Below are 17646 nucleotides of genomic sequence, written 5' to 3' on the forward strand. Positions count from 1 at the left end.
GAGAAGCATATAAGAAATATGGTAAAAGAGAATACAAGAGCAACGCAGCGGCAAATACACACGAAAGAAAAGAAAGCCAGAAAACACTTGAACATTTTCAGAAAACCCTAAATCACAAAAGAAAGGTTTTGAAAGTAATTTTTGAAGAAAAGTTAGGGAAATCGTCTGAAAGCTCAGGGAAAGCGTAGATACACAACGGATCTAAAGAAATCGGAGAAAACCTCGAAGGGTTAGGGTTTCAGAAGAACCCTAGAGATGAGAAAGGCTTTGAAAGGTCACCGATCTAAGTCGGAGAGGTCAGAATCAGGCTTAAACAATCATGGTGCGCCAGAGCAAGGCCGGAGATGACCGTGGAACTCCGAATCGACAGAGGTCTGGGTATGAACCTTCAAGTCCAGGCCTTGAATCTTCAAGGACCAGGCATGTAGAAGCAATAGGAGGCCGGTGTAGGACTCTCGTAGCCTTGGAGGCCATAGATTCCGGTGGATTTCAAGGCGGAGATGGTAAGAGGCGGATAGGGTTTGAGAATATTCGAGAGAGTTTGAGAGAATGGAGGGTTTCAGAGGCGGCGGGCTGGTGAAAATGATTAGGGTTAAGGGGAGGTTGGTAAATTAAAAAAGGAAAGAATGAAGCGTGGTCGTTGATCATTTTGATCAACGGCCTGGATTAAACGGGAAGCAGGGCGGGTTGTATTTAATTGGGTCAGGGGCGGGTAATTTAAGAATAGGGTCGGGCAATTTGGGATTGAAATTGGGTTTAATTGGGGGGCTGATTTAGGCTAAAATTGAAATAAGTAGGGCTAGTGTTTAAATAGCCACTTTTCCCCTATTTATTTTATAAAAAATAGTAAAATATTTTCTGGAAACAAATTAAAGATACTAAATTAATTAATAATATATAATATTAGATTAAAAATACCGGACTCAATTTTGTAAGTATAAAATGCAATTAAATCTTAAAATAGGCTAATATTGCAATTATATGCAATTTAGCTTTAAAATACCAAATAAATTTATAAAATATACAAAAATTATGTTAGCTACATTTTAGCATAAATATAAAATTCTAATAAATAAACTACCAAAAATAATAATTATGAAAATAATCATTGGGTTTCTATAGATGAAAAAGGGAAATAAATCATTTTAAAACCTTAAAATTATGGGGGAAAATAGTAAAAATGCTAGGATATACTTATATATGCGTATATATGCTATTTTAAAGATATTTCGCATATAAAAAATATACAAGGAAAAATTGGGTATCAACATTAAGTAAAGAGGCAACTTTGAAAATATATGCCAAATATAATACCTATGTATTGTATTTGGCATCACTTCAACAATGGCTACCTTAATGCTCTAACACTGATCAGTTATGATCGCATCTGGATGGACATTTCCCATGGCCTCAAGCCAAGTTCTAAAAACTAATTTGTAACTATCGATATCTTCATGAGACATGAGAGCACATCCCAGTAAGATGGACTGTCTATGATGATTGATGCCAACAAATGTAGCACATGGCATATTATATCGATTCACAAGGTACATCGTATCAAAGCATATCGCATCATGGAATTGCTCATATACTGCCTTACAGTGTGAATGCACCCATACCACATTTCGCAGTCTACCAATATTATCAACGTCTATTGAATAGAAAAAATCCCTATCCTTTACCTGCATTTCACGAAAAAAGTTGAGCAGCAACTGTGCGTCCCCTTCTTGCATTTCAGAATTTCTACTCTTTAAAATAAAGTTTCTACAATACTTTGGAGTGCAACCCAAATTTTGCGGTCCACTACGTTGAACCTCAGCAAGTCTAATATTCTTGGAGGGTCTAATGCCAGATCGATTGTGAGCTACGATATCCTTCTTCAAACAACCACAAACGGACCTATGTCCAGCCATCAGGCGCGATATGGATGGGAGCAAATCATGATTGTGATCGTGAACGACCTTAGAGACGCGCCAACAACCAAAATCATCCAAAACAACAGCGAGCCTAGCTTTACAATTGTTACTCTTGGTGGTAAACTTGGTTTTGCGAATCCTAGCCCTATCACAACAGTAAGTTATGTTCCTGGCAGTGTCACCACCCTTCTTGTTGGAATTTCTTTTGACGACGGAGAATCCTTTCATTCGTGCATGTTCTTTGTAGAATGCAAACAAAGAATCTTTATCTCTAAATCGCATTCCAGAGATTGGACCTACAACCACATCCTCTTCAGTATTCATTCTCCATTTCCCGATCAACATCACATAACTCTAACTCATTTCCTAAAACCTGCTCCTCATCATCGTTAGCTTCTCCATGATATTCTCCATCGGCTTCTTCACATCATCATCATCTAAGCGCACATCATTGTTGTAACTGCCGTGAGAATCAACATCGACCCATTCGTATTCATTCAACAAACTATCGTCCGATGTCATCCCTAATGACCTGTACAACTCGTCCCTAACTCGATCAAACCTATTATCTTGGTTGATATTCATGGTTGTTGTATTTGTGTTATGTTCATTTGGATTCATATTTTGTTGCACCGCCAAATTTTCTTGGTTTGAATCCATTTTTAGAGAAGGAGAAAGTATCCGCTTGACTTGGTTTGATAAGGAGGAAGTACGCAAAATCGTATAACGTATTTGTTTTTAAGAAAGGAAGAAAATACAATAATTTTTTAAAAACACTAAATCGTATAATTTGTATAAAATACACATAGATACAATGAAAATACAAATATAATGCAAAAGACTCTTGAGCTGGCTACATTTAATTTTCGCATACTTCAAGGCTTGGGATTTAATTTTGTGTTTTGGAGGGAAAAATGTAGGCTAATTAGTTAGGTGGTCTTTGATGTCTTTTCACACGTGTGGCCAAAGTTGTGTCACAACAGTTGGGTCGTTTAGCATCACCCTTAAATTTTTTAGTTTAAATTTTCAGGGCAATTGTCCCAAAATTTTTTAGAACAAAATAAATACTTGTTAATCCCTAAATATCAGTCCTTAGCATGATTGTTTGTGTACTTCTCGTTTAGTTGTAGTTGGGGAACTCATCATTTTGCTTCTGGTTATGTAGTTCAATTGATAGGATTAAGGGACTTAAAAGGAAAAAATAATTAAGAGGATGTTTGGATTGGCTTTCAAGCTAGTCAGATCAGCTTTTAAATTCTTTTTAGTTTTTTCGGTGTTTAACAAATTCAAAAAGTACTTAAAATACGTTTAAAACTGCTTAAAACAAGTCAAAAGCATTAAGCTAGGCAATTCTAATTTATTACTTTTTGACTTAAAAACTATTTTTGATGAAAACCACTTTTTTTTTAAGTCAATCTAAATGGGCTCTAAATCAGGTAAGATAATCCAAATGTATATACGAACATATACGGCGAGAATGACTTAAAATCTTTTGTAGTGCTTGCAATCGGTTTAACAAACAAGGAAACAAAATATCTTTTACGAATTTCCATGCATTAACAGAGTAAAATATGTACATGAAGGACCGAAGCTTGCAAAATATCTTGAGCTCTACAATTTCGAAATAGAGACAGACTCAACGGACATCATAGCATCCCTTAATGAAAACAACCCTAACTTTTCAAATCTTATTTTTGAATGCAAGTTGTTAATGCACCAGTTGAGGTACCCAATGCTGAAGCATAACTTCAGAGAAGACAACATGGTAGCCCACCTTTTGGCAAAGGAAGGAGTGAAGAACTTCAAAAGGGCTAAATGTGTTCATCATGCTCGTCTTTTTGTTGAACATGAATTGCTAAAGGACAAGCATGTTTCTAGTACTAAGTTTAAATATGTTACTTCTAGTGTGTGTGAAAAACTAGTCAAGTATGGCAATGAAAATGTCTTACGGGACTATGTAAGACCTATGTAATGTTTTATTGATAATATATTATCGTCGTTTATGTTTCAAAAAAAAAGAGTAAAATATGAAAAAGTTATTTGTTTGATTCGAATTCAGATTTGTATTGGACTATTTTCCATAATTCATATTTCATTTTTAGGTAGCATAGAGTCCTAGTTAAGTGACATATTACGATTCCTATTTCCAAAACTTTATTTTATGCTCTCAGTCAACCAATTTAAGATGAATGCAAATTGCAAGTTGTATATAATTATTTTTCAAAGGAAATTAAATGGGTAATATAATAATGCATCTAAACTGATTATATGACCAGGTTCAGTTTAATGTCTTACCTATATAAACAAATGTCTAATGTCTTATAGATACGAGGAACAGGACAATTGAGCAATGGCTTCTAATGAAGAGGATATCAGCAAGTCAACCAACCCAGCACTGGATCCGGATCTGGACAACCCGGATCATCCGGGTCTGGAGTTTGCCCAGTTCGCAGCAGGCTGCTTCTGGGGAGTGGAATTGGCATTCCAGAGGGTTGAAGGAGTAGTGAAGACGGAGGTAGGCTACTCTCAGGGCCATGTCCACGACCCAAGTTACAAGCTCGTTTGCTCCGGAACCACCGAACATGCAGAGGTGATTCGGATCCAGTTGGACCCGAATGTCTGCCCATATACCAATCTGCTTTCTCTCTTTTGGAGTCGCATTGACCCCACCACTCTAAATCGCCAGGTATCAAATTCCTTCATCTCAATTTTTTTAAGTCCTATTTTTGTCTTTTTGTTTTAATTCCTCGAAATTTTTGTTCCAATTATTTATGGTACTTGGTAATCATAATAAATAATGTTACTGTGTTTTTACTACGAAGAGAATATACAATTTAGGTAACTTTGCATGATCCTACCTTAGCTGCAATGTTGTAGTTTGCTCCGAATCTAATTTCACTATGTGCCTAGTTATTTAGTTCGACGTTATGCATTCATTTTGCTAACGTAGATAAGAAGTTAATTCATCATCATCATTCTTTTTATAGATCAAAACAAGTAAAATACTGAGTTGAACTAATCCAATTTAGCTTCAAACTTTAGTTAAATTGACTCTTGATAAGTGAAATGTGTCATCAAAATTGAACAGAGGAAGTATTGTGTTTTGGGAAGCTTTTCTTGATTGAAAAAATAAGGAATAGTTAATAAAGCTAAGGAAGGTTTTTGCTGGGAAATTAGCAGAAACGAGTACTGATCACATATAGTAACTAAAATATTTTTAAGTTTCTTCCTTCTTCTTCCTCTGTTTTATATTTCCTTGTGGGATCAGATATAGAAAGGATTTCCACATGGCAGACTTAATTATTGAACTCTCATGATTATCTTAGGATCTATCACAGGGGTATTATTGCTGGTTGTTTTCTTCTACCCTCGACCCGCTGTCTATTTTTAATTGCCTTACTTAATACAGTCACACCTCTTTATAATAACATCCCTGTACAATAGCCATTCACTATAAAAGCCGAGTTTTTCTCGGAACCAAATATTATATTATGTTATAATTTATGTCCTCTATAACAACACTTCACTATACGAGCCAAAAAATTTCGGAACAAATGAGGCTGTTATAGAGAGGTTTGACTGTATATGTTTTTGTATTCTTGAGTGTGATTTTTGCCTCTAGCTAGAGTTTAACATTCACAAAGAGCAATATATAGATCTCATGATGATGGTTGTTGCTAGGGTAATGATGTGGGGAATCAATACCGCTCAGGAATATACTACTATAATGAGGCTCAGGCTCAACTCGCAAGGGAATCGTTGGAAGCTAAGCAGAAGGAATTTGCGGATAAGAAGATTGTAACAGAAATTCTTCCTGCAAAGAGATTTTATAGAGCTGAAGAGTATCACCAACAATATTTAGAAAAGGGTGGTGGCAGAGGTGCCAAGCAGTCTGCTGCAAAGGGCTGCAATGACCCAATAAGGTGCTACGGTTGACATAGTTGGTCTTTGTAGCAAGCACGTACGAAGAATTTGATGGGCCTTTGTCTTTGCTTATTCCTACTCTTAAATAAATATGTCAATGGTTCTTGATTTTTCTTACAAGTACTTTGTCTTTTGAATGGAAACTATTGTCCTCTTGGTCTTTATCTCTCCTCATCTTATGCCTTAACTAGTTGAAGTCCTAAGTGAGGATGCTTGTGCTTGAAAGCAATATCAAGCATAGTAATACCAATCCTTTGGTCCTCTTGTTGGATTAAAACAACTACACGCCCAGTTATTCCAATACCAAACTGTTTATTTTGAAGAACGCTTGTTGCAGGAAAGGAAATGTTCATTAAATCATATTCCAATGCAGTTTACAGAACATTATAAAGTTACACCATGAAACTAAATGCATCTTATGTTACACATTCTTATGAGTAGTTGCCTATTACTTGCACAGAAACTAAAACAGACACTAAATGAGGCTGAATGGATAATATGTAACTTAGAGTTCATCCTTAGGTTCTGTTGCAGGAGATCCTGTGGGGTTGCTTGATGAAGTCTTGATGGGGTAAGATGGTTGCATTGCTATACCACACAACCCCTCTTCAGCATCAATCTCGCGTTGCATCCTAATGTATCCTTTTTCTCCCCATTCAGGTCCCCACGAGTTCTTCACAATCCAGTATTTGGTTCCATCGAGGGTTGTGCCATAGCCCACAATTGCCACACCATGGTCCAGCTCTGTACCACAATCTCCGGTGAATACACCCTGCCATATTTACAGTTCCGTAAATGTTTGTAACTAGTAAAAACTTTTTAACATGAGATGAATGGTCTATCATTTACCTCAGAGTAGAACTGGAAATCAGAACCTGAAGCTTGTATAGCTACAGAAACAGGCTGGTTGGCTACTGCTTTAAGTAGGGAACCCTCATCATTAGGAGGAACATCTTCATGTCCGTCAATTGATACCACGGGAGAATTTCTCTGCCAATTCGATAAAATTCATGCTCGTGTATTAGGTACAAGACTGATAAGAGATCCTACTGATGTAACCATCTATCAGTTAATAATCACAGAGCCTTACCTTTTGAATGTCACACTCGCCATCTTCAGCCATGTATGGATAGTTGTCCTCAGTATTGATGCCTCCCTTTTTCTTGATGAATTCAAATGCGTTGTCCATCAACCCTCCATTGCATCCTTGGTTTTGGCTAGTGTCACAGTCAACAAGTTCTTGTTCAGATAAAGATACTAACTCATTTGTTTTGATTTGGTTTATCCCCTCTACTGCGACCACAGTTGAAAATGCCCAGCAACTTCCTATAACATGCAAGAGATCGATCAGTTTCCATCATCAGCTTTAATATTTCAAAAGAATATCATATTGTTTACCCTTTTCTATATAGTATGTTATTATGCTAGAGTGGTGTAAAATAGCATTATATTACTCCTTGCTTACCACATTTGCCTTGGTCTTTGACAGGAGTAACAGCACCCTTCTTCCTCCAGTCAACAGAGGGAGGGACACTATCCTCGTTGGCATACATGAAGGTTCCATTTGCTCGTGAAGCTCCTAGAAAAGTGCGATGATGCTTAATCTTGGAACCAGCATAATGGTGTCTGAATTCATGGTTAGTCATGTCTGCAAACTTGTTCAGTTTCAACTTATAAGGCTTATCCTTCTTGTTGAAGTTGTGAACATAGTGTACATTAGCCTTGAACACATTGAACCTCTTGTCTTTCTCGTCAAGGCTCCTCGATACGGTGTGATGGCTTCTCCATCTCTCATACAATTCCCACAATTTTTCTTCAGTTTCCAACTCCTTTTCGTGGAAATCGAAACTCTCCCCAAGCCTAAGAACCAAAGCTAAAGCGAAAAGAAGTAGTAATAATTTCTTCATGTTTAAAACTTGACTCAAGATGGAAATTAAGGGACTATGACAAGGCTTTTTATAGAAGAGTATTCAAGGAGATAGCGCTACAAGTGATGATTATAAATGAAAGGAAGTGATGGATTCCTTATGGGAATAAACAACACTCAACAATAATAGAAGGAGAAGTGGAGATAGGGTAATAGAATTATGGAGATAAGCAATGGGTATACACACTTTGCCTACACAAGCAACGTATTTATAAGTGCGTTTTTAGGTTTTACAGAGTCGAAAAACTTTTTAACAGATAAAAAGGAGAGAAATGTGACTTTCAATTAGGCAGTGAGCAGTGGCGTAGCGACCTTTGACCTTGGCCGAAAAATTATACCGTATATATTAGTTAAGTACTACTTTATATGGTTATATATATTATATTTTAAACATCCTTAGACCTTAACATAGTTGAGTGAGGGAGTCCAACGGTTCATGGTTATTCAAATTGATTTGTTGTTCACGGGTTCAAAGTTCTGCTCATTTTGTTTGCCAAAACTAAATGGGAAACTACCATGTGTGGTCAATTTGATTCTTTTTCAATTTAAAAAATTTCCTAATAAAATAACTCTTAAAACTTAAAATTTATGTAAAAATAAACAACTAATCTTAAAAATAATTTTGTAACTGTCCAAGCCAATCATCTTGACTGATTGATCGAAATGAAACCGATTAATATGGAACTGCTAAAGAGGGAAAAAATACAAGGAACGAAGTTGTGCTAAAGATGAAAAAAATGCAGGGGAACGAAGTTGTGAGAAAGTCCAGTGACATTCAAGTTTGACTTTCAAAATGAAAGATTGAGCAGCTACTTAAAAATCAAACTCTACAAAAAATTTTAATGTTGTGTTTTAATTTTGATTTATAAAATTATAGTTCTATTAAAAGTTTTTTTATTGTTTAGCTATATGTTGTGTAGTTTGATGTATAAAATTTGGTACACTATTCATGGACAAAAAAATTATTGATTTATTTTTAAAGTTTGAATACCCTTGACGAAATTTTTGAATAGCTTATATTGTATATTAGAAAAGGTGAAAAAGAGTTTTCAAGTTGAACAAGTTAACGTGTTGATATTAAAAGAGAATGACGAACGTTAGTTATATTGTTAGAGACTCGTCGATACGTAGCAAGTTTGGAGAATAAGAATGTGTATAACCATAACTGCTTTATGTGATAACTGATATTAAGATTTAATTTCTTTTTGGAAAAGTTCCTTTTTCTTGAAGGAAATATAAAAAGGTCGGCGAAAAAAGGTAGTTTCTTGTGGCAAGAATTATGTCTTTAATTAGCCCATGTGCCAGCTCCCTCTTAACGCTTTGTGCAACACTACGCCAACTTATAAGCAAATTTTTTCTTTTCATTTAACTAAAACGATGTGGTTCTGTATGTAATAAGGAAAGAAAATATAAATAACAGTTGAAAATATAATTTAACAAATAAAATAGTACTAATTAAGATTTTAATTCGATTAATTCGATAAAGTTAAATTCTTATTCGAATATCTTCGACATATCAAAACAAAAGAGATTATGCAAACCTCAGTTGCGTTTGGCTCGATATTATGAAACTATGGAGAAATTTTTCCTTCATTACGTGTTGCTTTACCTACAAACTAGTATTTCTCTATGTTGCTCGGAATCTCCGAAGCTATCTATGCGTGCGTGCGTAACATAGATATTTCTAATTATTCACTTTTGTTGTTTTATTGCGTTGATTATTTTAATTGGTTGTAATTTCTTATTATATTTTATAAATGATTAACTAGAACATGCAAGTGCATTTTCTGTTAGTTTACATCATGTAACAGAGGATTTGAGCCCTTTTAATTTGTTTTGGGCACTAACTTTTCATATTTTGAAAAGGAAAAAGATAGAACAAAAACTGGAGGATGAAACTAGCGAATGAAGGGTCACACTTACATGCAGTGGCGGAGGCAGGATCTCCACGAAGGGGGTTCAAAAATTTTTTTTGTAGCTAGTGGGTATTGAACCTGTGACGTTATGAATGTTTTGAACCCCCTTGACCACTAAACTACACTTTTAGGTTGTGTTAAGGGGGTTCAAAACTTAATATATAAAGATAAAAATCAGATTTTGTCTTATATATATAGTATAATTTTTCGGCGAAGGGGGTTCGGGTGCACCCCTTGCGCCCCTAAATCCGCCCCTGCTCACATGGGTAGTTCGTCGAAACAGAGGAAACGAGGAAAACTTTGCTTGCATTGCATGCCTATTGTTGCGTATAAAGTAGTACGCGGCTTTACATTGCCTTGGCTTAATTGGCTGCCAGTTTTAGGCAAATTTGTGAAGCAACGGCACCCTGTAATCATCTATATATGTCAGTGTTGCTTCTCAAAAAGATCCTATTAGCTAGATAGTATAATGTCTGTTATTTCTGTTAGCTATATACACCGACTGGCGACTATCGGTGTACAAAGGAAACCAACAAACCGCACAAACCCGATAATCCGAGTCAAATCGAGAAAAAATACCCGACTATAGTTGATTTGGTTTGGTGTTGGAAAGAAAAAAACCGACCATAATTGGTTTGGTTTGGTTTTAACTAAATAAAGTCAAACCGAAACCAAACCAACCCGACATTACATATATAGAAATTTTAGTTATATTTAATATATAAATATACTTATTGTGATGTAATTTATAAATATTTCTTTAACTTTTTCATAATTTTATCTTTTAAGGTATTATTTCAAGACTGGACATATAACTTTTGAATGTTCCAATAAGTTTTATAGCCATTAATATTATTAACTTAAATAATGCTAACAAAAGTCCAAACCAAAATCAAATCAATATTAATGCTAACAAAAGACATTCAATTCAATACTACGAACGGCAATGTATTGAATATCTATTTTTTGTTTTGCAATAAGTTAGATAAAAATGCATAACATATTTTTGTTTTTTCTTTAGTGTTTAGTCATGTAATTAATACTCCCTTATAATAAGTCTACTTATTTTAGCATGACTTAGTACTTTTAGATTATGTTTATTTTTATTATGGCATTTTAATTAGCAATATTTATATTACATAATTTTATTGTCCTTTGTTGAATATTTTAGGATAATGCCATGACACATCTCATATTTTNGATTGGCCAATGCCTGAACATCAACTGCAAAGGGACTCTCCCCAACTGGAATGTACGCCAAGCTACCCATACTGACCGCCTTCCGGCTCAAAGCATCGACCACCACATTGGCCTTCCCCGGGTGGTACAAAATAGTAATATCATAGTCCTTGAGTAACTCCAACCACCTCCACTGTCTCAAATTAAGATCCTTTTGCTTGAACAGGTGCTGAAGGCTGCGATGATCGGTGAATACCTCACAGGACACGCCATATAGGTAGTGCCTCCAAATCTTCAAAGCATGAACTGTAGCAGCCAACTCCAAATCATGTACAGGGTAGTTCTTCTCATGGGGCTTCAACTGACGAGAAGCATATGCAATAATTCTACCCTCCTGCATCAACACACATCCGATCCCAACTCTCGAAGCATCACAATACACAGTGTAAGAACCTGAAGCTGATGGCAATACCAACACTGGATCCGTGGTCAAAGCTGTCTTGGCTTCTGAAAGCTCTCCTCGCACTCATCAGACCACACAAATGGTGCACCCTTCTGAGTCAACTTGGTCAAGGGTGAAGCAATAGATGAAAAACCCTGGACGAACCGGCGATAATAACCCGCCAAACCGAGGAAACTCCGAATCTCCGTGGCTGAGGACGGTCTAGGCCAACTCTGGACCGCCTCTATCTTCTTAGGATCTACCTGAATACCATCGCTGGACACCACGTGCCCCAGAAAAGCCACAGAACCAAGCCAGAACTCACACTTGGAGAACTTTGCATAAAGCTTCTCCTCCCTCAATCTCTGTAATACCACTCTCAAATACTGTGCGTGCTCCTCCTGGCTACGCGAGTACACCAGGATGTCATCAATAAAAACAATCACAAATGAATCTAGATACGGCCGAAATACACTGTTCATCAAGTGCATGAATGTTGTTGGGGCATTAGTCAACCCAAAGGACATAACCAGAAACTCATAGTGCCCATATCTCGTCCGGAAAGCAGTCTTCATAATATCTGAGTCCCTAATCTTCAGCTGGTGATAGCCTGAACGGAGGTCAATCTTGGAGAATACCCTTGCCCCATGGAGCTGGTCAAATAAATCATCAATACGGGGCAGGGGATACTTGTTCTTCACTATCACCTTGTTCAATTGCCTGTAGTCAATGCACATTCTCATTGTGCCATCCTTTTTCTTCACAAACAAGACTGGTGCACCCCACGGTGACACACTCGGACGAATGAACCCCTTATCTAGGAGCTCCTGAAGCTTATCCTTTAGTTCTTTCAACTCTGCTAGTGCCATGCGATACGGAGGAATAGAAATGGGCTGAGTGCCCGGCACCAGATCAATACCAAAATCAATGTCCCTGTCCGGCGGCATGCCCGGCATGTCTGCTGGAAACACATCAGGGAAGTCCCTCACAACGGGCACAGAATCAAGACTAGGAGTCTCAGCTCCAACATCTCTCACAAAAGCCAAATACGATAGACAACCTTTCCCAACCATCCGCTGGGCCTTTAGGAAAGAGATCACTCTGCTAGGAACATAGTCAGTCATGCCACGCCACTCAATCCTCGGAACACCCGGTATGGCCAATGTGACTGTCTTGGCATGACAGTCCAGAATAGCATGGCACGGAGATAGCCAATCCATACCCAGAATAACATCAAAATCTACCATGCTCAACAGCAACAAATCAACTCGGGTCTCCAGACCCCCAATAGTCACTAGACAAGACCGATACACATGGTCTACAACAATAGTATCACCCACTGGGGTAGATACATACACAGGTAAAGCAAGACACCCACGGGTCGTACCCAGGTGATGGGAAAAATATAAAGACACATAAGAGTAGGTAGAACCGGGATCAAATAAGACAGAGGCATCCCTGTGGCAGACTGAGATAATACCTGTGATAACAGCATCTGATGCAATAGCGTCTCTCCTGTCTGGGAGAGCATAGAATCGTGCCTAGCCACCGCCCGATCGGCCTCCCCCTCTGGGGTGACCCCTAGCTGCCTGACTCTCACCCCTAGCTGGCGGGGCGGGTGCTGAAGAAGATGGGCCAGAAGACGAGGGCTGACCCCTCTGCTGAGACTGACTACCACGGCGCCGAGGACATTGCCTCCACATGTGCCCAACCTCCCCGCACTCATAACAGCTCCCGGGTGCTGGGGAATGGGACTGAAGGGAACCCCTCACATCAGAGTGACTGGCTGACACACTCGGTCTGGAGGAACCCTAAACAGATGGAGCTCGTGATGAACCCTGAGCTGGAAGAGCGCCGAGGGATGGCTGACTCTACTGATACCCCTGATGACCTCGGCTGGAAGATGACCCACGATACTCAGAGCGAGCTGACTGAGGAGGCCTAAATGAACGACCTTTGCTCTGCTGGAACTGACCCCTAGACGGAGCACCACTGAAGCTACCAGAACCTCGAGGCCTCTTGGCCTCCCTCTCCTCTCTGTCCTGACGGCGAGCCATCTCAATATCACGAGCAATATCAACTGCATCCTCAAAGGAAATACCCAGAACTCTCTCTCGAGTCATCAGAACACGGAGGTGATAGTTTAGTCCATCTACAAACCTCTTGATCCTCTCTCTGTCGGTCGGATCTATCCACGAGGCATGATGGGCCAACTCAGAAAATCTCGCCTCATACTGGGTCACAGTCATGTCTCCCTGTCGAAGCCACTCGAACTGCCTACGCAGCTCCTCTCTCTAAGACTGTGGTACCCACTTCTCCAAAAAGATAGTGGAGAACTCCTGCCATGACAAGGGCGCTGCACCTACCGGCCTACGCCGTTCATACGACTCCCACCATGTGAAGGCAGCCCCAGTGAAATGCGGTGAATGCTACCCCGCTGGTCTCCAAAATCCCTGCTGTCCGAAGCATACGCTGACACTTGTCCAGAAATCCCTGGGCATCCTCGCCCTGAGCACCACTGAAAAATGGAGGCTGGAGCCTACTGAACCTCTGGAGACGACGTTGCTCGTCGTCTGGCATGACTGGAACTACAAAGTCCTGAACTGGTGCAACCGGCTGAGCTGGAGCTGCTCCCGGTGTCTGTAAACCCTGCATAACCTGCTCCGGTNATGTCTCCCTTTCATGTTAGAAAAACTAAATTGTTACCTCAACTTTGAGAATCCACCTTTTGTGTTTGTACGTTATGGTGTTAAATATACACCGCACATCAATAATAATAAGATGGAATTATTTGGTTCCTTACCCTGAACCACTTGTGAGGGGAGAAAATAATATACTTTCGTATATAACGTATATCAAACTGATATACCAAATTTCGTTCTCATAAGCAATTGTTTAGCTATCAAGTGGAGGCACTCAATAAATTATTTTTCTAAACCAACTGTGATGTAAACCAACTTATCAAGATGAACTATCTTGAATAAAAAATCTGAAAATTATGCTCTAAATCAAATTATTGAGCAAGTTACCTCGCAAACACCATGTTGCGGGATAATAATAATCGCACATGTAACCATCCCATAGATGCATCTTATGTGGTATACATGGCAGGCGAATGGGCCCATAATCACCTTTGATATTTCCAACATTCATGGGATTCAATCCCCATTTTAGTTGGTATATTAATTAATGAGAACATGCAACATAAGAGAATTCATAAAGAACTTTCTAGTTCTTTAATATTTACCCATGTGAATTCTCTTGTATTTTTGCACATCATGCTTAAATTGATATGGCTAAACTGATTATGCCAACTGGATAAATTATCAATATTGATAAAGACTAGGTTTACACCATGACGTGTGCAATTATCGATAAAATCCAAGTTTATTATGATATGGGTTTTTATATCAATAAATATCCACTTAATTGTGACATTCTTTTGTTTGTGTAGTACAAACTGGAGAATAAAGCGGGTAGCTTTTCACATACATATTACCCCGCTACAAGTTGTAGTAATAGAAGATATTAAATCTTTCCTTTATCTCAGTATGACCAACGGCTTTCGCGAATACTTTAGGAACTAAGCTTCTTTGAGACTTACTACAACATAATGCCTTATTGATAATCAATTTTATTCCTCTAAAATAGTAATAATTGGCTCTTCCAGAGCTCTCAATTAATTTGGTACTACCACATATTCATCAACATCCATATGGTGAATATCTCTTTTAAAGAGAAAGTTATATCATTATGGTTATGGTCATAATTATATGCAAGATATGTTTCTTGCATTAATGTTATTCATTAATAATCACACTGCCAAAATATTTGGCGTGCAATAGGTACGTAACCAATGACCATTCATGCCATAATGATGACATTATTTTCTTATATCATCTCAAACCTCCTTTTAGAGGTGAGTGTGGTATATTCACTACCACTAGCACATTTATATTCTTCCAAGAATGAATATGTATTCATAAATCAGATGTTTTCACATTCACATCATGAATGAACCATAGTCATTTGTATGTGCTTTACGAAATCTTATGTCAAATCGATGACAAACATTAACTTCATAGAGTGAAGGCTTATTTTGAGAATCCTTATTATTCTCATTACCACGATAATGACGATTATAATTTCGTCTATTACCACGTCCACATCCATTGATACCTTTATGATAATAATTTTGTCTTCTTTCAGACTTATTGCATATTGTTATCACATTCTCTTAAGGGAATGAGAATGGAGCAAATTCAATGGGACAGGTTTCCACTTCTTGTGCTCATAATCATACATGAATTTGATCATGGCAAGACATAGAAATTTTACCACTTCAGGTGGTGATAATTTCTTACAAACTCCATTAGAGTTATAATCAAACTTTGTTGTCTTTGCTTGTATACAAAATTAAATTATAGAATTTCAAGAATTTAAAACAGAAAAATAAAGTAAGATACTTACCTTAAATCCAGAATTTAATCATGAAGGAAGTTCATGGAACAATTGACAATTATTATGCTCAATCCCAAAGCTTCTACTCAATTGGTTAGAGTCTCGTGCTGATAACGTGTTATAAAACAATAAAAGAAGAAGAATAATATTGCAAAGAAAAGTAGTGAGAGAGAATTCTTATTGATTTTGGGATGAATTACAATAGAATAGAACCCTCTATGTCTAGGGAGAGGGTGACTTAGCCACCAAGCAATGAACCCTAGAATCTCTCTAAATATAGACATTCACCATAAATACAATTCTATTTATAACACATTATACTTTTTAAGTAAGAGCCCGTTTGGCCAAGTTGCCAAAAACTACTTATTTTGAAAAGCGCTTTTATTCAAAAGTGCTTTATGAAAAAGTACTTTTGCAAAATAAGTAGTTTGTGTTTGGCCGATTCGTTTGAGTAGTGCATTTTGCAAGCTCATCGTGTTTGGCCAATCTTTAAAAAAGCACTTTTAAGTATCAAATTACGAAAAAGGACAGTAAAGGTTTAAATTTGCGATTAGTATTATTTAGAAAAGAAAAATAAATTTAAACATTTAGTAGAAAAGAATTCAATTAAAATATAAAACGTAAAGTAAAAATATAAATTAAAAATTTTAATTAATATAAATATAGTTATTCCAAAGAAACAATATTGAGTGTTTGGTATTACTTATTATTTACATGATAATTTAAATATGTCAAAATACATCATTCAATATAAATTTAAAATCTACTCTTAAGAATAGGAGAAAGAGAATAAAAAATTGATTAAAATAAAAAAGAGAATAAATGTATAGCAGGAAAGAAAAGGAAAAGGAAAAGAAAAATTAATTAATGAGGGATAATTTGAAAAATATAAATTTATTGTAAGGTTATTTTTGTCTTGAATAAATTAACTTTCTGCTTCTGCTTCTACTTTTTGGAAGAAGCTAAAATTTGTAGCTTCTCATCAGAAGCAGAAAAACTGCTTCTACTGCTGCTAAGAAGTACTTTTTCATTTTGACCAAACACGTTAAATTTTTCAAAAAGTACTTTTTTGGCCAAAAAAAGTACTTTTGGTGGCCTCCTAGAAGCTTGGCCAAACAGGCTCTAAGATTAACATTTCTTGACGCCTCTATTAGTTAATTTGAGGAATATTACACATTTTATTAATTAGATTCTACCTCCATTGTTTCCTAATGACGAAATTAATTATTAGATAATTCTGGAATTAATTATGATACAAAAGGTAGATTGAGTATGAAAATTGAGAGTTCGAACATGGCAAGTAAAAACAGCAAATGAGCTGGTTGGACTGAAATTGGACGCATCAAAATGGCATGAATTGTTAACCCATGCGAACGTTACTAGGAGTGAGATGGATTAAATCAAAATATGCTAATAATAGATCATTATCTAACCCCCCAACTCTAACAAACTTTTTATTTGTTTGTTTGTTTTCTTATAATTTGTTTAATCACCAAACAAAACTAATAAAATATTTTCTCTTTATTACAGCTATTTATAGTAAAATTTTCATGTGGCACTCAGTTTTGCACCACCATTGAATTTGTACGCACTTTTTAAAAAAATTTTAACTGATCCCCAAATTTTGGATAACTTCAGATTCATACACTTTTCTCTTCTTGTTTACTGTTGTTTTCTTCTTCTTTGTGCTTAGAGTTTCTTCTTCTTTTTCTTAGTTGCAAAAGGTTTGTTAAAGTTATTATTATTTTGACAATTTGATGATTGAGATTTGTTCTTTATGATATTTGAAAGTCATGTTTCAAATTTGAGCTCATTTGGAGTAGATTTGAGCATTGAATCATGCATTGGATTGTTGAAATTCGAAAAACAAGTTTATGTTCA

The 17646-nt window shown here is 36.8% G+C and overlaps 3 protein-coding genes across 3 annotated transcripts; 1 reads left to right on the forward strand and 2 right to left on the reverse strand.

Annotated features, from left to right (window-relative positions):
• Positions 1362-2240, reverse strand: LOC109225936 (protein FAR1-RELATED SEQUENCE 5-like). The gene has a single exon (XM_019390744.1). The coding sequence runs from the start codon at positions 2238-2240 to the stop codon at positions 1362-1364; it is 879 nt and encodes a 292-aa protein (XP_019246289.1).
• On the forward strand, positions 4192-6009 carry LOC109225252 (peptide methionine sulfoxide reductase). Its single transcript, XM_019389852.1, has 2 exons — positions 4192-4602; positions 5598-6009. Exons 1-2 carry the CDS (start codon positions 4267-4269, stop codon positions 5850-5852), a joined length of 591 nt encoding a protein of 196 aa, XP_019245397.1. The 5' UTR covers positions 4192-4266; the 3' UTR covers positions 5853-6009.
• LOC109225251 (vignain-like) lies at positions 6150-7947 on the reverse strand. Its single transcript, XM_019389851.1, has 4 exons — positions 7306-7947; positions 6931-7166; positions 6690-6830; positions 6150-6612 (listed from the first exon to the last, which is right to left on the reverse strand). The coding sequence occupies exons 1-4, from the start codon at positions 7745-7747 to the stop codon at positions 6346-6348; spliced, it is 1086 nt and encodes a 361-aa protein (XP_019245396.1). The 5' UTR covers positions 7748-7947; the 3' UTR covers positions 6150-6345.

Source organism: Nicotiana attenuata, chromosome 5 (assembly GCF_001879085.1).
Source record: "Nicotiana attenuata strain UT chromosome 5, NIATTr2, whole genome shotgun sequence".
Lineage (NCBI taxonomy): Eukaryota > Viridiplantae > Streptophyta > Magnoliopsida > Solanales > Solanaceae > Nicotiana > Nicotiana attenuata.

Coding starts and splice junctions, on each gene's coding strand:
- LOC109225936 (XM_019390744.1), bottom strand. CDS start 2,240: ATGAATACTGAAGAGGATGTGGTTGTAGGTCCAATCTCTGGAATGCGA.
- LOC109225252 (XM_019389852.1), top strand. CDS start 4,267: ATGGCTTCTAATGAAGAGGATATCAGCAAGTCAACCAACCCAGCACTG. Junction 4,603..5,597: donor CCACCACTCTAAATCGCCAG/GTATCAAATTCC, acceptor GGTTGTTGCTAG/GGTAATGATGTGGGGAATCA.
- LOC109225251 (XM_019389851.1), bottom strand. CDS start 7,747: ATGAAGAAATTATTACTACTTCTTTTCGCTTTAGCTTTGGTTCTTAGG. Junction 7,167..7,305: donor CAAAGACCAAGGCAAATGTG/GTAAGCAAGGAG, acceptor TGCATGTTATAG/GAAGTTGCTGGGCATTTTCA. Junction 6,831..6,930: donor GCGAGTGTGACATTCAAAAG/GTAAGGCTCTGT, acceptor TCGAATTGGCAG/AGAAATTCTCCCGTGGTATC.